This window comes from Podarcis liolepis (assembly GCF_965112155.1).
Source record: "Podarcis liolepis genome assembly, chromosome: 3".
Taxonomy (NCBI): domain Eukaryota; kingdom Metazoa; phylum Chordata; class Lepidosauria; order Squamata; family Lacertidae; genus Podarcis; species Podarcis liolepis.
In genome coordinates this window covers 69427758-69449301 of record NC_139557.1, presented here as the reverse complement: position 1 = coordinate 69449301, position 21544 = coordinate 69427758, and the positions used below count along the sequence as shown (strand labels likewise).

Below are 21544 nucleotides of genomic sequence, written 5' to 3'. Positions count from 1 at the left end.
CAGATTTCTGGAAGTGCCCCTAAATCCAGACTTTCTATGCTTTCAGACTGTTCTGCTTCCCCTTTTTCTCTCTACCTGATTCAACTCCATCTGTTTTTAGATTCCAGCTGAGATCATAACACTTTTCCTACTCAGGTGCTTTGCTACTTCCCTCCTCTCCCTGTAAGTGCTGTTTTTCTTTACTCTGGTCATTGATAAAGCATTAAGAATATGTATTTGAAACCTGACACTTACATACTTCATGGTGAAGTTTCCAAAAAGTGTGGGGGAGGGGAGAATCCATAAAAACTCCAAAGAATTAGCACATAAATAGCAGTAGATTTGTTCAACAGTAAACAAAAGAAAGGCATTGCGGTTGTACTGAGGTGTAAAATACGGATCAAGGGGATCAGATAATGCATTTACTGATCCACGCAATAAAACCTGAAGTGCAAAACATCCCATGTGTGTCACCAGATGAACAAGACAAATGACAACATTATACATACATGCACGTACAAGGCAGTGGTAAAACACTAAAAAAAACACAAAAACCCAGTGAGAGTATACAGAGCAAGAAACCCTGCATATTACTGAACGCTACAGTTATAGTTTATAATCTTCTGTTTGGGGACCAAATTTGTATGGAAAGCTTGCTATAAAAGGCGCAGTTGTACTAGGATTGAGTTTAAGGCTGTATATCTTTATTTCCAAATAGTTTTAAAAGATGTGGTTTTTCTTCTTCTTTCCCCTCTGTATGAAATGATTAATGTGGGGCATTGGCAGGAGCCACAGAGTAAGTGATGAATGAATCTCCATGGTGGTTTGCCTGGAGGCTTCCCTTCGCCTCAGTGTTGTACTGAACCTCAGAGAAACTTGACACATTAAAAATATAAATTTCATAGAGAAAGAAACATCAAGCTTTTGTGAAGAGGAGTGCTGTGCGGAAACAAGGATCAGCTGCTACTCTGTTGAAGAAAGAAGCGGTAATTTCCGACAGATCCAGAGTGGTTCTTTTAATGGAGCCTATATAGGAAGCAACAAGCGTAGTGTCTGAAGTACCGTGCTCTCATTCCCCACAACCTATACTTAGGGCAGCCTCCTGCAACAAGATGTAATGTTTTTGCTTCTAGCTCAATGTGGCATCTTTTCACTGCTTTGATTTATTCTCGCTTTTGCAAATCAATGTGGTATGCTACAGAAGACGCATTTTGAGTCCTTGCTGCAGTTGACTGAGTAGCAGAAGTGTTATCACTGTGAGAGGTGAATTTCCCTGGTATCAGGGTGAGTGACTTAGAATGAAAGGGCGGGGGAAGGAAGGAGGGGGGGAGGAAAGATTGGCGAGGCTTGTTAGACTAGAATGAAACTGTATTTACACTGAATGAAGATCACTTTATTATGGATGCGGCTGAAATCAGAAATGGATAATAGGATGAGGATGTATAGAACCCTGCTGGGAGAAGTGCTATTTTACCCATTGACTACAACTTTAGGAGTGCATATTGCAGCTGTGCCTGGAGTGAGGTGGAATGAAGGGCAAAACAAAATAACAAACAGAAATGAATTTGCTTTTTGGATATGTGAAGCTTTAGCAAAACTGCAGAACTGAAATAAACATCACATAGACCTTGTTCTTGAAGCCTGAGTTGCAGTGGCGTAGTGTAGTCTTGAGGGGGGCAGAAGGGTGGTGACCATGGGCACAAAATTCTCAGAGGCTCCCTTGAGCTTCTGCCCCTTTCTAGAGCCATGGGGCGGCAAACTGGGCCTGGGCTGGGCCTTAGAAGCTGAGGTCGCACCACCTCCTCCTTGTGGCTGGCAAAGGGATGCCCTGCCCCTTGGCTGGCTGAGCTGGGAAGCGCTGGAGCCATCAAGTCAAGAGGGTATGTGGCCACCAGCAGCAGCAGTGCTGGCACCAGCAGCTATGTGCCTCATGGGCTCCACATGCGCCCCTCAGGCACATGCCTCCAACCCAGTTACCCAGTCCACTGGTGCAGGGTGCAGCACTTGCCTCGCCTTGGGCGCAGGCAACCCACAATACAATACTGTTGGGTTGTGATAGGGCATTATATGAGTTCTGCCCTATACATATCAACTCAGATCTAACCTACTATTACGTTCAGTGGTGCCTACTCTCAGGTATGTGGGTACAGGGTTACAGCGGTTCTCCAAGACCTTCCACAGATGATGGGCAATATCTGAGAATTATTGGAGTATAACCCAGATTGATTGGCAGGTTGCATCCTGTCTTCCTATTCTTTAACATCAAGAAATACAAAAATCATTGTTGCAGCATGAATGGATTTTCAGTGGGATAGCAAGGAAAATGAACAGAGGAGTAAAATATTTCCTTTTGTCTCAGTTTTGTGGTTATACTTGACCATATTCATTAATCCCAATGACTACTCAAAAGCATTAAGTATTTAGTTGCAGTGTTAAGCAGGGAAAGTTCTGTCAACTGAAGCAAGCATTATCAATTCAGAAATCAGATACAGTGGTACCTCGGGTTACATACGCTTCAGGTTACAGACGCTTCAGGTTACAGACTCTGCTAACCCAGAAATAGTACCTCGGGTTAAGAACTTTGCTTCAGGATGAGAACAGAAATTGTGCTCTGGCGGTGCGGCGGCAGAGGGAGTCCCCATTAGCTAAAGTGTTCCTTCAGATTAAGAACAGTTTCAGGTTAAGAACGGACCTCCAGAACGAATTAAGTACTTAACCCAAGGTACTACTGTAGTCACAAACTTGATTCATGGGCTTGAGCTCAACCTATCATAATGACAGAAGTGACACCATAGTCCCCATGACCAGCACAACTAGACTGTTACAGTACTTAAAATTCCCTTCAGTCATTCTACAAGTGGTTAATCACATGCTCAGTTTCTCCTGCATGGATGAGTGTTAAGGGAGAAGCATTAAGTTCACCAAAGTATTAAAAAAATGATTTAGATTTTCAGGTAGAGAGACATGAAAGTCTTTCACATGTACCTTTGTATCTTAACATTTAGGTTCAGCTCTTGGGGACACCATCTGAACAATGAAACAGCAGTATTGAGGTCACAACCTCCTTAGATCTAGTTACTCTAGAGCAGCCTCATTGCAAGTAATGGCACTATGGTGAAGGAGTGTCTTAATACGAATGTAACATAAAAATATTGGGCTAAAACAAAGCTTTCCAAACTGTGTGTCGTGGCATATTAGTGTGTCTGCTGCAGTCTGTAGGTGTATCGTGTGAATGCGCCTCATGCTTCTCCTGGGGCTGGAAAGGGGTTCGTTTAATCTCTGGTTTGCTAGTAAAACTGAATTACTGTGTCACAAAACGATGCATGTCTAAAAGTGTGTCACCAACATGAAAAATTTGGAAAGCTCTGGGCTCAAGTTGCTCAGTCTTCATTGAAATATTTCATTATTCATTCATTGTGTGCAATTAAGTGCACCCTATGTAAATAAGTGCACTTTACATAAATAAGGCAATTTTTCCCATGGCAAAGTGGCTTTTTTATATATAATGGAGCCAAGGCTTCTCAGCATGCTCACCTTTAGCTGTGCTGCCACCTCGCTGTTCTCCAGGAAACTGCCATTTTAAAGACTTTTCGTGGTCAGGTGACAGCATAATCAGTGCATTGCTAAGTAGGGGTTCCATGTGAATGAAACAATCTAAAAAAAAAAAAAATCACCTTCCGCTATAAATAAAGGTTCCTTGTGCAAATCAACCACTCCTAGTCAAGGTGGCACCCAGTTTTATTATGTGTACTTTCCTCTTTTCTTTCTTCATAGCAAGATTATTTCATTAACCTGATCCATGCATTCGGGTTTTTGGTGCTGGTGGTATTGGTAATCTAGAAATTTAAGAGTTCACATAGCACGGAACAAGAGTGTCATCTAGTGGTGAGATTACTGTGCATGTTGTTTACTTGCTATGCCTTTATTTCTGCATCTTCTGAGCAGATTTACTGAGTGCTGGAGAGAAGAGATGAGTTGTTCCCAAATATTTTTTGTCATGATCTAACTTTTAACTTTAGAATAGTTAATTCTATTTTCAGCCATTAGCTTTTAACTGTAGCTGTTTAAAAAGGCTTCAATTGACTTTATTTTTTTAAAAAAATGAGTAAATTGAAAGCTAAAGGAGAATAAAATATGACTTTCACAGTTTTCCCTGACAGTTACTCTCTAAAATTCCATTTTCCTTGTCTTGGAAGAGATGGGGAAAGGGTTAGCACCAGGGCTGATTCTGAACTTCTCTACCCCAACCTAGACGGGTGACTTTGATGCTTTCAAACATTGCAGGGGGTTAGACTAGATAGCCCTTGACTCTACAATTCTCTGATTAGGCTGCAAAGGAAGTTCCCTGCTGATAATGGGGCTTGCTCTGTGTTGTATTTATATTCAGTGCCAACTGCAAGCTCTACTTTCAGAAGATCAGGTACATTTGAACTCCTGATTTATGTGGGCTTTTTTCCTTTACTTACAGTACGTCAATATCTGTTTCATTCCTAGATTGTGTACAAACACCTGAGGCTGAGATTTATTAATGTCCTATCTCACCCTGCCTAATGCTTTTAAGAAGCGCTTAAGCATCATTAGGATTCTGGTTCTCAAGTTATTTGAGGCTAACGTTTGTCACATTTTGGACAAAAAATGGGTGGGACTAACTTGGTTTTTTAAAAATATATATATAATTTATCACCGATTATCCAAATAACAAGTGCATATTGCTCCATTGAGTACTAGACACTTCTACAAAGTGAATGGGTGAAAAGGAGTGAAGTTACTTACTTCAGTAAATCTTTGATTTCTGCCCTTATCTAATGCACTGCCTGATCTTCCAGACAATCCCTATGCATTTTTATTAAACATTCCACTACCACAAAACAGTGTCCTGCCATTCATTTATACTCACAGCGAACAGCAAGTAAGAAAATGGAAACAGACAAAATCACAAGGAAATCCTTGAAACCCATCATTAATTTTACAGTACCACAGAGAGAACATTCTTCCCTGCTTTGCGGAACATTTGTGCAAACGGCCTCCCAAAATCACTTCCTTTGCCAGCAGGACACCGCTGGCAATCATCCCTAGAAATTGTTCGAAGAAGGTATGTGTATTTTTAGCTACACTATATCCAGCAGCTGGAATACTAGCATGTGACATTGCAACCTGTGTTCAATAATTTGTGCCCTAGAACAGTTGGTCATGGACCCAGCAAGAAAGGAGGCAGCCCAACACTTAATTCTAAGTGGTGCCCAGGACCTGTGTAAGACACAAATGTTGAATTGATTGGACGTTGCCACTGAATATGAAGACATAGTACTGAGAACCTGAAACACTTTACTAGTGTCAGATTAAATTTAGAGTATCGAACAAATGAAGTTGCTGTATGTTCACCACTTGTAGACTGAAAACTACAGCTGTAGAAATATTTCTCAAGATAAGTTTTTTTTATGGGTGCTTACAGAGAGGACATTAATACTGCAAATGTGTTGTCACCAACAGTTTTATTTATTTATTTATCAGATTTTCTACAGAAGGGGAAAAATTAGATTAAGGGGAGGGGGCAGGGCCAGTTTAGAGGCCCTAAGCAATTGATTTTGGTGCCCCCATATATATCTAATTCAAAAGTAAGCAATAATAAACTGTAAAATGAAAGTATTTTTCAGAATGAAACAAAATCTAAAGATTGAAATTTATTTTTTTGTATACTTCCACTTTGTATTTTTTAAAAATCTACATTTTCTAATTGCAAAACTAATCTTACATAACACATAAGCTTCTATACTTAGTAGAGCTTGTAAGGCATCCAGCCTCAACTCTCGCTTCTTGCCTTTGTCTTTCTAATGATGGTAGTTAGACAAAAGCCAGAGCTGAGAGTTGAGGGAGGGGCCCCCACCAATTTGCTGTATGACACAGTTATCTTAGATAGAGGGGCATTACCTCACCAGAAAGCTAGCCTGGATCTTCCAAGAACTGAATCTGTGCTGGATCCAGTTATTAGAAGGGGGCCCGGGTGCACAACCCACCCCCCACAACAATACAATTAAGAAAACAATCTATTTAATGCAAAAGATGTGCCATCTTCTGTCTTCAACCACAAACCCAGACACACTGCGGACCACCTGAATAACGCTTGTGGACCACTGGTGGTTCATGTTCCCGTGTTTGGGAACTCTTGGCTGAGAAAACAACTGAGATGTCTTGCTGCTTTCTGTTGTCAGTGTGAAGTCTATGAAATCCCCTCACACCTTTGCTAGACTTGGGAAAATGTGACTGACCTGACCCTCTCCAAGGATCAGCATGACAGAAGGGAGTTCTTAATTGCTATAAAAATTAGCTTTTCATTAGTATTCTGCATTGCATTCTACATACTAGCTACACCTTCTCACAGAACCTCATCTCCTAATGCCAAAATCTCTCATGGTTACTAAGCAGAGGGAGAACTGCACTTTGCACATGTCCAGAGACGCTCTTTTCTCGCTGGAATCTGTTATGACTCCGAACTCTCCCATGTTATTCCCTATTGCATGATCCTGACCCAGAGTCAAATCTCCACTGAAGATGGAGGAAGAGCTTAAATACCACAGAAGGATCTCAGATCTTCCCGCCCTTCGCTCTTGAGGGCTGGCTGAGAAAGTTGGGTGGTGAAAAGCAGCGAGCGAAAAACTCCGGAAACCACGAAGAGGCGGAAGAAGGCAGCGAAGCAATAAAGCGTTGAGCGGCGAACGCCTTCCTCGAGCGCTATACGCAGCCAAGTGCGTCCCCGCCCCCTTTAGGCTCTAATGAACACCAGCCAATGAGCGGGCGGCTGTCGGCAGTTGGGCGGAGTTCTCCCTGGAGAGAAGACAAGAAGAAGGGGTAGAGCGTCTTTTCCAAACCTGCAGTGGAAAGAGAGTGAATGATACGGATTTCCGCATCCGGGGTCAAGAGGGTAATTTTTTTTATTTAAGGGAGGTTGGGGGGGGGGAAGGGGTATTCCATCTCATTAGCAAGAAGCGAGCACTCCCCTCCCCCGGTATTTGTGTTCCTCGTTTTACTTCATTCCGCCTCTTTCCTAATGCGGCGTCTTGTGAGGGAAACGGACCCATAACTGTAAGTTGCAAGCGCCCGCCTTCGCTTCTCGCGCTTTTTCCTCCGCCCCTCCCGCGTTGCGCGTGCGCACCGGCGACCTGAGCGCGCGGCGGCTGGTTCTGTCGGCTGCTCTGCTCCTCCTGTGCGCTCGCGCCGACTCCCTTCAGTGAACTGGCCGCGAGCCTTTTCGGTTAGAGGCCGCCAAGCCCCCCCCCCCCCCAGAAGCCCGTGACGGGAGGCGGGGTATGCCCTTCCCTCGACCCCACCATTATCAAATCCATTATCAAATGCTGTGAGAAACGTGTATAAACTGTTGTCAGCGGGCTCCAAGAGATGTTCTTTTCTTTAGCCAGTTGGCAGCCCGAAAGCTTCTGCCCCTCAGCTCACGCAGAAGCAGCAGAGGAGCGGCGTGTGGCGCCTTGCTTGCTAAACTTGAGTAGGTTGCACTCACGGAAGACCAGTGTTTCCATATACGGCCCATGCAGGTTCTTGCAAGGCAAGGTAGAGTTGCCATAGGAGGGCTGCGAAAAGCGGGGTTTGAATGTTTTCTCGAAGTGAGTTTAGAAGCATCCCAACATATAACTGAACCAGGATTGCAAGGGCAACTTGTTACTATCTCGTGTGCTGCTTCCTAAACCACACATAAATACAGTGGTACCTGAGGTTAAGAACTTAATTCGTTCTGGAGGTCCGTTCTTAACCTGAAACTGTTCTTAACCTGAAGCACCACTTTAGCCAATGGGGCCTCCTGCTGCTGCCGCGCCGCCGGAGCATGATTTCTGTTCTCCTGGAGCAAAGTTCTTAACCCGAGGTACTATTTCTGGGTTAGCGGAGTCTGTAACCTGAAGCGTATGTAACCTAAAGCGTATGTAACCCGAGGTACCACTGTATTTATAACCACTCTAGGCCATATTTTTAGTCAGAAAGTCTTCAGAAACATATAACATAAAGTTTTGGGTACTTTAGAACGTTTGATGCTGACGGGAAGCATGTGTTGAATGCTGCTGGTCCAACTAAAAAAGCTTTAATGTGGGTGGGTGTAGAATTTCAAGGCCTCTTAAAACTTGATAGCCAAATATATAATATGTTCTAATTTAATCTTTTCCTCCTAATATTTTGCTAGTGGCAAAGAGTAACACTTTTAATCAATGGCTGCATCAAGACAAGCGGCTATGTTCCGCCTACCACCTCTCCCAACAATTGGAGAAATTATTAAACTGTTTAAGCTCAAAGCCGAAAAGCAGCTGTCCCAGAACTTTCTTCTGGATCTGAGACTTACAGGTAAGCAGTCTGTGTCATCTTTCAGTTTTCATACATATACTACTTTGTGGTTTTCTACATTTTTAAAAAGCTGTGTTTAAATAGATTATATTTGTATGTTTATTTAAATTGAATGCACTATGTTTAAATTATTCAAACATGGATTAACAGTTTAAGCATTCTATTGTTTTGTTAGAAAAAGGACCCATTGAGTTTAATGGGACGTACTCCCAGGTAAGTGAGTGCACAATTAAAGGCCAGATATGGCATGATTCATGAAAATATTCCATATAGGCAATTCTACCACAATTGCTCGCTCAAAACTCCAACTCTTCACAGGCCTCTCCAAGGTCAGTGCAAAGGCTCCTGGAATTGCACTTGTTAAGGCTCGTTGGGTCGCTAGATGCCATTTTTGCACTTTTTTTCTTTTTTGCCACTTCCAGGTTCATGGCAATGTGTGTGGTCATGGTTGTGCATGCCTTGAACGCACATAAATGCAGAGTTGCCTATACTCCAGGTCTTAATTATGTGGTGTCTACAGTTTAGAATACTTCAGTATGGTAGCATAGGTCAAGGGCTATCAATTTACCTCTATAGCGTGTACTGATGATATAAATTAATGGATAACGTTATGTTATGCAGAGCCAGGTTATCACCCAAACTGAAACATACACAATGTGCCCCGTACTGAAGCCACTAGTGAAAGTGATGATTCTCTTATTTAATTTCACAGTGACCCATTGAGGTAGACCATGTGGAGAGAGTTCATGTGTGGCAATGTAATTCCTGTGAACTAAATGCCACGTGTTTAACCAGTTCACTAGGCCATTCTCCCTGATAGCTTTGCACCGTCTTCTTCTTTGGTGATCACTCGTAGCCAAGTAAGATTGTCTTCCATAAACACAGTTTTAACAATGAGTCCGTAAGTGACTGTGGAGGCCAATTCTGGATCCACACGTCCTTCCACAGTGGGGACATTGGTTTCTGGGCGGTGGCTGATCATGGTGTGGATTTGCCAAGTGTGCCTTCCTCCTAGCACGTTTCTCCCTTGCGTCCTGAGTTTGAGTGTCTTCAAAACCCACGACACCTTTGGTAAAAGCTGTTCTCCAACTGAAGCACTTGCAGGCAGCACATAGTTATGTGGCATAGGTTTGATTATTGGACTGGTTAAACATGAGACATATGTTACATACGAATGCACTTCCAGTCACTATATCTGGGAGAGAACAGATGTGCATTTGTGAAGATCTGGTGTGAGAGAGATTGAATGCAGGGTAATCAGTTTTGTTACTTTCTTGGCAGTCATTTTGTGAATAGACAGGCTCACCTACAGCAGCCATTTTGCATTATTGTCTGAGGGCTCAGAAAGATTAGTTTTTGCCAAGTTCTAGAGATTTGAACAGAGAAGTTGGAGAGGTGGGAACTATTTTATGTGAATAGCCAGTAAATAACCTAAATTTCATTAACAGTAACACAGTGATTTTTTTAATATGAAAAAAGTAGATGTAAAGTGGCCCAGTTCTTTCTGGTCAGCAGGATCTGCTAATCAAACAAATCTGGTGCCATTGTCATGCCAGGGTAGGATTAGGAATGAAGTGACAACTGAATCAAAGTGAGGTGATTCTTGAAACTAAGTCTGTCAGACTATTCACTAAATGAGAGCGAGCATGGAGGAAGAAGAAAACGACATAGTGCAATCTGACAAAGTTTTAAGCAGAGGTAAGCGTTTTTGAACCTAGAAGGCCATATTTGTTCATTTGCATACAGTTTTTTTGGTAATTGTTTTTCTTTTTTAAAAAAGCTTGCAAACCAAAGTCATAGTTAATGAGAAAATGTTTGCAAACTGTAACAAAATGTATTACTTTTACAGTTCAAGCATATTATATGTTTGCACTGATGAAATCTACACACATATAAAACACGCTGTGAAAATGCTTTTTTAAGAAACATTTTGAAAAATGCAGTGTTTTTTTTCAGAAAAAATGTTTAGGGGTACTCTCATTTCCTTACTCATATTGAAATACTGTCCCTCAATGAGGCCAAACTTAGATTCACAAAATGTTTAGGGGTATGTGTACCCCTACATCCCCCCCAGAAAAAAAGCACTGGAAAAATGTACTGAATTTGCCGGAGCTCACCTTCAACCATCTAGTGTCACATTCGTATTTGCACTTTACAACACACTTAAAACATTTTATTTGCAGCTGTATAGCCAAGTCCTCAATATGTCTGTTTGAGTTCAGTGGAACTTATACCCAGGTAAACATGTATAGGCTAGGGAGTGTATGCCCTAGCCAATGTTACTCTGTATGAAAGAGGAATTTCTAATACAGTTAAAATAAGTTTTGTAGTTAAAGACCAAGTACATACACCTTGTGATAGATTTCTTAGTCCAATTTATATCCAATTTAATTAACTTGATGATGCAATCATTGATTTCCATTCTGAAATGAACTCATTGAACTGCTTTTCTTAATGAGCTCTGTGCATTGAGAATGAACTAATTTGTGTGTTCTTTCTTGTAGATAAGATAGTGAGAAAAGCTGGCAGTCTGAAAGATGCGCATGTGTGCGAGGTAGGCCCTGGGCCAGGAGGAATCACAAGATCTATTTTGAATGCTGGTGTTGCAGAAGTCCTGTTAATTGAGAAAGATCCTCGTTTTATTCCAGGGCTTCAGGTATCCAAATGTTTCATGAGACTTTTTATAGTAATTTTCCTTTTTCAGCTGTTTTAAACGTTGAATATCCTATTTTAAAAGTTGGATATCCTATTAAGTCTGTTCCAAATAACATTTCAGTTGTTTTGCCACAGTTCTGTTTATTCAGCAGGTAGTTAGTTTTTTAAGTGTATTCACTTTCCAGTAAATATGATCTGAGTCTCACCCTTAATCACGAATATTGAGGCCTTTATCTGTCCCATGTTCGTGCTTTGATATAAAGATACACACAGGAAGGTGATGGATGGAAGATGAAGACCCCTACGTGAGGGGCAGGGTTGAGAGGATCTCCCAGGGTGGGAGGTTGGGGGAAGAGTGGGAAGGTCCCTGGTGAGAACTGAGAGGGTTCACTCTTCTGTGTGTGGAATAAGGGTTAAGATATGTTTGTGATAGAGGACTTTGTAGTCTCTGTCTCTTCTTCTTTCTATACTTTATTTCCCCCCTTCCTTCTCTTATTCCTGCTTTTTTTTTCTTTGAAAAATCACAGATGTTGTCTGATGCAGCTCCAGGAAAAGTTCGTATTGTTCATGGAGACATTTTAACGTATAATAAATTAGGCAAAGCTTTTCCAGAACACCTTATGAAGAACTGGGAAGATGGTTAGTATGCTAGAACTAAAGTGATTCAGAATACTGTTTTTTAAAAAAGATTTCTGTAATCAAAACTGCTAGCTGCTTATTGGATGAATGGAACACTCAGTAGTCTGTATATTTTCGGTTATCTGTGAGTGCTAGGAGACTGGTATACTTGTCTCAACATTATGCTTCCTCAAAGCAATTGTGGATATTGTTTCTGGTTGGTGAATACCTTGTGAAGCAGTCATTTTTCTACACATGTTCTTCTGACAGTGTATAGATGCAATTTCAAGGTATTTACCAGTTTCTGACACTTGGTTTCACTCTTGTTTAGAAGTTTGGTATTTCCTTGCTATCTGTTTAATTCTTGCTGAGAGAAAATGGAAAACAACAACAAACAAACCTATGGCCATGTAAAGCATACTCAATAAACATACGAGACATAACCGGCTGTGTTCTTAGATAAATAAGGTATACTATTCATAGTATCAAATTATAAATTTCAACGGAAGTAACTCAAAGTTCAACAAACACCAAGTCCTTATCGGAATGAGATGCTTCTCATCCTTCTTTGATAGGTCTGAGAGTATGACCTACATACAACAGTCCACAGGGACATCTAATCACGTAAATTACATGTGGATTAGTACATGTGGCAAATGCCTGTACGTGATTAGATGTCCCTGTGGATAAGTAAGAATATCAGAACGCTGATCTAGGATCAGGAACAATGTAATCGATGCTTCTTTATTGCAACATTTTATTGAAACATCTCATTCCGATGAGGACTTGACATTTTTTGTAATTTGGACGTATTCAGGTCCTGTAGAACGAGCTGAAAAAATCCTTTTGCAGAAAGAAACTAGGTTTATTTTCTTATTCAATTCCTTACATCCCTCAGGTCTGAATACTGGAATTGATTATAGTTGTTTTTTGCGAATTTGTACTAATGTACTAATTTGTACATGTAGCATGGACTAAGTTTGTTTCCAAGTGGTTTATTTTGAGTACTTAATTGTGCATCTGTGGATTGCCATTACTTTAGATCCGAAAACCGTTTACATTTATGTATGAGTTTGTATTAATGTTTACATGTATATCACCTGAACATGGATTAAGTTTGGTTTTACTTTTGCTGTGCCATATGGGTCACTTTAAGAAAGATATTTTGTATCTGTGGATTGCCAACACCTGTAACGCAATCAATTTTGTGCTTGTCCATATAACCCTACTTTGTAACAGTTGCTACTTACAGCAGCTACTGTTATTCCATAAGATCCACTGTCCTGTAATGTCACATATGGTATGTACAGTTGTTTATTGTTTTATATTATTTTTGCTGTAAAATGTGTGAGATCATGATCTTATATTTATTTGCATTACTTAGAGCTTTAAGTACTGATGAAGCCTAGGACGGTGAAACAAGGCCAATATTCTGGAAATCTTTGTCTAGACTCTGTGTAAGGATTTTGTGGACCTGTAACAACCTTTCATGTGGATTTTTTGGACTTTACGAACAGACAGATGGAATAGTCACCATTACACAGATGGACCTTTTGCATGAACTGACTAAATAATGATCTGATCCACTAGGTCTGCTTTGTTCGTTGTTGAACTTTGAGTTACTTCCGTTGAAATTTATAATTTGATACTATGAATAGTATACCTTATTTATCTAAGAACACAGCCGGTTACATCTCATGTGTTTAGAGAGGAAATGGAAGACATTGATGATAAGAAGACTTCTTCCCCCATTGGGGTGGGTGGTTAATTTGGGCTTCTTCACCTATCATTCCCAGACTGCCTTTCTAAACTTCTCAAATTCCTGATCTGCAGGTCTTCTTCCACTGTGGTTCAGATAATTCACTTTCCACCCTGCTATCAAATATTTTTAGCTGTTGGTGATTGCAGTTTTAGTGGCATATGCAGATATTAAAAAACTAGTAATTGATTGAACATTTGTGTCTTTTTAACTTGAGAAGCTACTAAAGGAAGGGACAGTGCATTCTCATTATGAAAAATAAACTGAACCTTCCTACTACCCTAACGTTTGGCAGAAACCTCAGCCAATAAGAAAAAATTACAGGAAAAAAAGATTTTGGAGATCTGTTGCACATTTTTTAATATTCATCTGAATAAAATGTGTACTTTAAAAACAACAACATACAAACAAAATGTATGGGACCCTCAGAATTTTTTCTGGGCCTAACCCAAGTAAGTTGTGACAGGCCCCTTCCAATAGATTTTTTAAACTTTCTTTTGTATTTATTTTGGTTGGTTACATATACCTTGACAAGGCTTCATCAGTGTGATGTGTGAATCTTTCAGCAAACATAGCACTAAACTAGACATGACACTAAATGTCTCGTCAGGCATGCTAAAATATTCAGGTGGTAATGAATAGTTTGTATTCTCTATAGTAAAAATAGGGTTGCTGGATGTATCTGCCTACCAATTGGCAGACTTAATCCATTTTGGAGGGGGTCATATGTCTGCAAATGTCATCTCCTTATATGAAAAAGGGGAAATATATTGCTATTTTTAGTAATTTGGAGGCGGGGAGAAACAGGTTCATTTTTAACAGATCTAATTAATGGTCCCAGATAATGGAAATGCACAGAGCAAAGGAAGCCCAAAGGAAGGTTGCTTCCCATAGGTGCAGAGATAAGTCAAATCTTGTGGCCAATTCCCACCCGTAGTGAAAATGTGTTTCATTCTTACATAAATATCAATTAATCACATAGAGATATGAAAAAATGTTTTCTTTCACACTTTCTTATAGATCCACCAGACATACATATTATAGGAAATCTACCTTTTAGTGTTTCAACTCCCCTAATAATCAAGTGGCTTGAGAATATATCAAAGAGAGATGGACCTTTTAGATATGGTAGAACACAGATGACATTGACCTTTCAGAAGGAAGTTGGGGAGGTAAGTTTGCTTCTTACTTCCTTATAAATTATTAAACCAGAAACAGATCTAATATGTAAATTAAGAAATGTCTTAGTTGTATTTTGCTTCTGTGTTTTTTGAGACATTTAATATGCTGTACATCAGGGGTCAGCAAGGCTTACCGGCCATGGGCTGGATCACTCCTGCGGAGATCGTCCATGGGCCAGACCGGCGCAGCATGACGCTGGAAATGGCATCTGCGCATGTCCACAGTGCCGAAAATCGCTTCTGTGCATGCCCAGACACCAAAAATCGCACCTGCGCAGAAGCTATTTTAGGCGTCTGGGCAGGTGCAGAAGCGATTTCCGGTATCTGCACATGCGCAGACATGATTTCTGGCGCTGCTCAGCAAGTCCCTGCGCTGCGCCGGTTTAGCTTGGTTCAGGGATGGCTCGTGGGCCGGTAAAACGGTCTTCGTGGGCTGCATCTGGCCCCTAGGCCACATGTTGCTGCCCCCTGCTGTACGTCTTAGTGTATTGCTCTTTCAGTCTTCAAGATTTGTAGGGAAAAACTTTGTAACAAAAATTATATTGCATGCTATGCTAATATAAAAGTTAGACTAAATTCTTCCAAATGCAAGAGGTATTATTTTGAAGTTCCTTAGTTCTGGCTTTTCATTCTTAGGATGAAATTCATTCTTAGGATGAAAACACAGTAGTGGAACCATTACCACTTTCATCCACAACCATTCCAAGGGGAATCCATTTCTTCTTCTTCTTCCTAAATAAAAATAAACAAAATAAATAGCTTAGTACTACTAGTATTACTACTACTACTACTACTACTACTTCTAGTAGTTAGTAGTAGTTTCATAAGCAAGTCCTGACAAAAACTAGTGACATCTGTCAAAGTAGCTGACTTAGACTATGCAATCAGAGTCCAACAGAACGATCCTACCCATGAGTCCCCCAGGCTATTTGAGCACAGTGCTATGTGGTGTTTTTTTTGTTGGGGGGGGGGGACGACGACGACGACTTGCATTTACAATACATTTGTGCCAGCATAATCAAAAAGCTTGCAATAAACTTCCAGAGTAGGGACATAAATGGGTGAATCTAGTATATGGCAAGAGATCAGGGTTTCTTTTTGTGGGGAAAGAGCAAGAGTTGGGTGGAAACTTGGGACCAACACTGTGCCTGTTTAGTATGTAAATCCATACATAATAGGTTCTGCCTTTGAAAGTCACCTGTGGCAGATACGGTGCACCTCTTATGGAAGTATGTGGCAATAATTCGATTTTGGAAAGAGTATGTGGTGGTGGACCCTTGTGCTTCCTGTTGTGGGTTCTGTTTTTCCTTGGGACTGTGGTCCCCTCCTTTGAAAAAAAGCTTGTTCCCCTCACACTAGCAGCAAAATAACTCTCCTGCAGTATTCTTACAGACTTGAACCCTTCTTCTGGTGATCCCATGGGTTCTTCATGCATGCCTCCTATGCACTGAGCTATAAAAGTAACAAAATGTTGTGACTGGAATTACACTCCTAACTTTATTTTCTGACTTCAACATTAGTCGCCCAAAATTTGGTTGATGGCAGAGTTTGCTCACTATTTTAGGAGGGCAACTCTGCAAGTACAAATTCTCTAAATTAAGGCATATCTAAGCTAAACTGTTGATTGGTTCTCTTCTCCAGAAATTTATAAGATAGCCTAGTCTTGACAGGGTTGTGCTCCTCCCAAAGCAGCTGGTACATTGTTTAGGGGTACTTCTTGATCCATCATTGTCTTTTGACGCCCAGGTGGTGTTAGTGGCAAGGAGTGCCTATTTCTAGCTGCAGCTCGTTCACAAGCTACAACCACTCCAGGACCAGAATAACTTTGCCGCAGTAATCCATCCCCTGTTAACCTTTCAACTAGATTACTGTAATGCACTCTTTTGAAGCTATCTTTCAACATGGTCTGGAAGCAGAAACTTTCAGTATGACCAACAGAATTTTTATTAGTACAACATACTAGGAGAACGTATCTCCAGTTCTGCAGAATCTGCACTGGCTGCCTATACACTACCAACCCCAGTTCAAAATGTTAACTTATAAGTTCTAAACCACTTGGCATCCAAATACTTGAGCAATTTCCTCTCCCTATATGATCTTGCTGGAGCCTTAAGAAATGCAGTGAAGACTCTTTGTACCACCAGTGAAAGCTGCCCAGTGTAGTGACACTGAATGAGCTAATTTCTGTAGTGGCACCTTGTCTGTGGCACTTCCTCCCCTTGGAAGTGTGTATTCTACCAGCACCTTGAAGTCACTGTTTCAGTCATATTTGGTATTGAAGATGGCCTTTTATATATTGCATCTTGCATAGTGCAATTTATGAATGTTGAATATCAGTTCCTAATGTTATTGCCATGATATAAGGATCATCATCAGCACCAACCTCTTAAGATGCTGCAGTTGTAAGACAAAACAAATCCCTTTTATCAGTTTTCAATCCACGTGGTTTCTGGCACAAATGCTGTGTTGCATTTGCTGAAATATTTGATAGTGTGAACTGCTTTCTAAGCTTAGTGATCTGGCCAGTGGATGAAACTTGTAATTCTGAAATAGGTTGGAAATGAAAGGGAACAGTATGTTGGCAGCTAGGAGGAAATAAAGAGTCTGTGCTTTATATAGCTGTAACCAGCTGTATATGTGATCAATTTTTTCCCTTATGTGTGATGTGTAGATTATAGTGCTTCTGCACAAAATGTAGCTTAAATGAGATGGAAAATAGCATGCACAGTGAGTTTCTTGTGCTTGTCTGCTAGGAACAAAGCTACAGGAAATGCAGTGGTATGATCATGGTAATAGAATGAGCTAGATTTGGTGGAAGTTTTCTGGTCTTTAAAAGCTTTTCTCCCCACACTTTCAAGTTTAAGTACATCTCTATTCAGTCCTTCCTTCAAAGAGCTCAGGCTTTTGTACATTATTCCTCCTTTCATTATTTTCACAAAATCCCTGTGAAGTAGGTTTCCCTGAGAGAGATGAGGGATGCAATGTCTGATCTTCATGACTAAGAGAAGATTTTAATTCTTGTTTCTCTGCTTCTGGCCCAACATTGTTCTTTTTTTGTAAATGCAACCATAGAAATAAATCCCTAAAGACAACTTCAGCCAGTCCCTAAAGACAGATTCTGAAAAAGCCTGATGCCTGAAATTACTGGGGAGAGCTTGCCTGTTGGAAAGAGCTTGTTTCTGATAGACATACACCAAACTACAGTCTTCATGTGTTAAATGGAATACATGAGGCGTATATAGAGGAGTCATCCAAATACCCATATCAGAAGGCATTATTTCAAGAACCAGTATCTTGAACTGAGCTCAGATATGCCAGTGCAGATAACATTACACTGCAGTAATAAGCTCCAAGTGTCCAATCCCAGGAATAACAAGTTGAATGCACTTATGCAGATCCATTTGCAGAAGGGCTTTTGACCCAACAGATACCTCCATTAACAGAAGAGGTGATTTTTGCAAATGCCTCGTTTGTCTCCCAAAGATCTGATCTGGTGGGTTGGAAAACCCTTCAGTACATTGTGGATAATGGTGCTGGGAGCTTTAGGGCAAAGGGGGAATTGGTGAAAACTTATTTCATCTTTCATTATCTGATACCTTTGCTAGATGAAAAACTCTTTAGCGAACAAAGGGACCTTTTTTGTTTGTACAGTGGTACCTCTAGATGTGAACGGGATCCTTTCCGGAGCCCAGTTCACATCTAAAAGCAAACGTAACCCGTATCTGCGCGTGCGTGGGTCACGTTCCGGTGCTTCTGCGCATGATGTTATTTTGAGCGTCTGTGCATGCGCATGCGGCGAAACCAGGAAGTAACGCGCTTCGTTACTTCTGGGTTGCCGCGGAGCGCAACTCGAACGCGCTAATTCCGAAGCACATTAAACCCAAGGTTTAAGAGTCTCTGTATAAGAGACCCATAGTGAAGTTATGTTCACTACTTGCATCATAGATATGGGGATATCTGGGCCATTGGTCAAAATTGGTCCAGTAGGCTTAACTGTGATGCTAAGTGGAAGCCCTATTGGGATTGGTTCCAGTTGTGTTCCTGAGCTGTGCTTATCCCTCTTGAAAAAAGGGTTTGTTCTTGGCATTGATTAGCATGGACTGCAAGCCCCTTGTGGCTGGGATTGTCCTTTCCAGCCCAGCTTGGGCCCTTTGCTTTGTTACGTGTTTTTAAGGATTATTGGTTTTAAAAATCTATACGCCTATCATATGCCTATCTATACGCCTGAGGCTTGTGTGAAGGGCGGTATATACATAAATAAAACGCATGCCCTTTTTAGACATTAATGGACATCTTCAGAAGCTTTTTGATCATTTTTCTGATTAAGAGAATGCTCTGAAAGTCTCTTCTGTTTTTTGCGAGTTAAATATCACCTGTTAAATTTCTAGAAGTTAATGCTTAATTAGCTGGAATGAATTTACTCACCAAAAAGTGGTTTTCTTTCACAGAGATTGACAGCTAGTACAGGAGCCAGGCAGCGAAGCAGACTTTCCATTATGTCTCAGTACTTGTGCACTGTTCACAAGTGTTTCACAATTCCAGGTCGAGCTTTTGTTCCAAAGCCTGAGGTGAGTCTCTTCTTTCTTTAGTACTAAGAATTAGAAATTAAAGCTTCAAACTTAAAATGGCAAAGCCACCAGCACATAAATGCAAGCTGAATGTGCTGTCTGATTCTGAGAAATTGGACTGAATGAGTGCTAAAATCACACACAACTATAGATTTAGATCCAAAGATCCTGAAAAGGGAATTGCTCATTGACTGTATCCACCTGAGGCAAATATTGCCTAGAGTTGCCTGCCCCCTGCTCTTGAGAAGGACAGGAATTCATCAGGCAAATTGCGTGTGTCTGGTTTTTATCATAGCTTTAGGAGTTTTCTTGTACCAGTCTCATAGCCAAAGGCAAGAGATGGGACAATAGATCAGCCAGCACATTACAGTAATATTGTTGCTGAAGAATATGTATCAGAATTGGATTGCTAGTATGATTTGTTTGTGATATTTTGAAATTCAAAAAGACTGAGTAATTGTATCACCAACTTCTTTTTGAGTAATTCTTCAAACTGACCATTTTGAACCATGGCCTTTCAAATGGTACCTCTTTTCAAATGGTGTTGCAGTTTTAATGCAGCCTGCCTTTGTAAAGTGATTCCCACTATGTGAGGAAAATCCCCCAAAGCAAAATGAATTGCACAGAATTCCTGAAACTATAGGCATTAGTGTTGATCAGTGACAGTACCACGAATTTAAAGATTTACAGCTAACTGGCACTTTGAGGATTGACCAACAGATGCCCAGAGAAAGAATGTAATCTGAAAAGCTGCTTTTGCCCATGGATTAGTAGCCAGTTACAGTCAACATGGGATCTAAGTAAAGGTTTAGGGAGGTGACAAATACCAGACTAGGAATGCAGACTTGAAGATTAAGCTTGGCACTAGCAGAGGATGAATGAACCTATAGCACTGCTATGAATATACAGTCATGCCTCGGGTTAAATGTGCTTCAGGTTGAGCGTTTTCAGGTTACGCTCTGCGGCCATTACTTCTGGGTTTCGCTGCTCGTGCATGCACAGACGCTCAAAATAGCGTCATGTGCGGAAGCAGTGACTCGTGACACACGCAGACGTCGCTTCAGGATGTGAACAGGGCTCCGATACGGATCCCGTTCGCATCCAGAGGTACCACTGTAAATTGATGTTGTCATTTTCAACTCAGTTGCTACAAGCCCAGTTGTCAGATGCTGCTTTGAAAAGCTCCTGAACACTAACAGCAGTGGAGCCAATCAAACTTGGTTGAAGCTGATTTGGAGGTGACTTAAAATGATAAGCAGAAATTTTCTCAGTTGTGCAGAGTCAATTGAGTATTAATTGGGATATTAATCTGGGATATTAATCAATGCACGTGCTTAATTCTTGGATCGTGAAACAACCAAGCCACAAAACCTCATGTTTTAATTGGGATTCAGTCTCAGTTTATTGGCCCTCATCTGATAAATTGTATGTATGCTGTTCTCAACTCCTTGGAAGGAAACTAGGATACAAATGTGTCAAACACGTTTCATAAATTCACTCAACAAGGTTGGTATGGACACTAAATCAATCATTCGTGCTTTTAGTAATGAGATGATGGGTTGTAGTTATTATACTAAAGAGATACAGAAGCAAGGTAAATTTCCTAGTGGTAGTGGTCATGTAGTAGCCCAAGACTGATCTACATTGTCAGGTTGAAACAATCAGAAGTCATTCAAGTACTGTAAGAAGCTTAATGCATGAAAATTATTTTATTTCTAAATGCAGTAACAGCAAACCTGCAACTTAAATGTATTTAACTTACGCACATTCAGATTTAAGTGTGTGGCAGTTAAAAAAAATGGAAAGGGGACATAGTTCCAGGAAAAAAGGCTTTGGCAAGCCCACCTGCCATTGAACCCAATGAGGTTTGACTGTTTTTGATTTTGGCTTTAGGTGCTATCCCTGAAATGTAACCCCCATGTAGGTTGCGAGGTTTTCTGTACAGTGTTGCCTTTCCCCCATTCTCTGTGCATCTGGAAATACCCCTCTATAAACACTGAACAGTACTCTTGGGGATTCTCAGAATTTGGTGGGAAATAGTAGAATGTTTTCTGTGTAAAACATTCTGGATTTCAGGTGTGATAATGCCTAAAGGTAAAGGGACCCCTGACGGTTAGGTCCAGTTGCAGACGACTCTGGGATTGCAGCATTCATCTCGCTTTAGTGGCCGAGGGAGCCGGCGTACAGCTTCCAGGTCATGTGGCTAGCATGACTAAGCCGCTTCTGGCAAACCAGAGCAGCGCACGGAAACGTCGGTTACCTTCCCGCCGGAGCAGTACCTATTTATCTACTTGCACTTTGATGTGCTTTCAAACTGTTAGGCTGGCAGGAGCAGGGACCGAGCAACAGGAGCTCACCCCGTCGCGGTGATTCAAACCGCCGACCTTCTGATCGGCAAGCCCTAGGCTCTGTGGTTTAGACCACAGCGCCACCCACATTCCTTT

The 21544-nt window shown here is 41.0% G+C and overlaps 1 protein-coding gene across 6 annotated transcripts in view; it reads left to right on the top strand.

Annotated features, from left to right (window-relative positions):
• The first annotated feature begins 5437 nt into the window (after window positions 1-5437).
• Window positions 5438-21544, top strand: part of TFB1M (transcription factor B1, mitochondrial) — a 36918-nt gene continuing 20811 nt past the window's right edge. Inside the window, exons 1-6 of one of the 6 annotated variants that reach the window (XM_083496596.1) lie at window positions 5438-6898; window positions 8162-8319; window positions 10824-10975; window positions 11502-11613; window positions 14372-14523; window positions 18981-19100. In XM_083496596.1, coding sequence (XP_083352722.1) covers window positions 8187-8319; window positions 10824-10975; window positions 11502-11613; window positions 14372-14523; window positions 18981-19100 — 669 coding nt within the window. In that variant the 5' untranslated portion in view covers window positions 5438-6898; window positions 8162-8186. The other 5 variants (XM_083496594.1, XM_083496599.1, XM_083496595.1 and 2 more) reach the window with 5 other exon arrangements.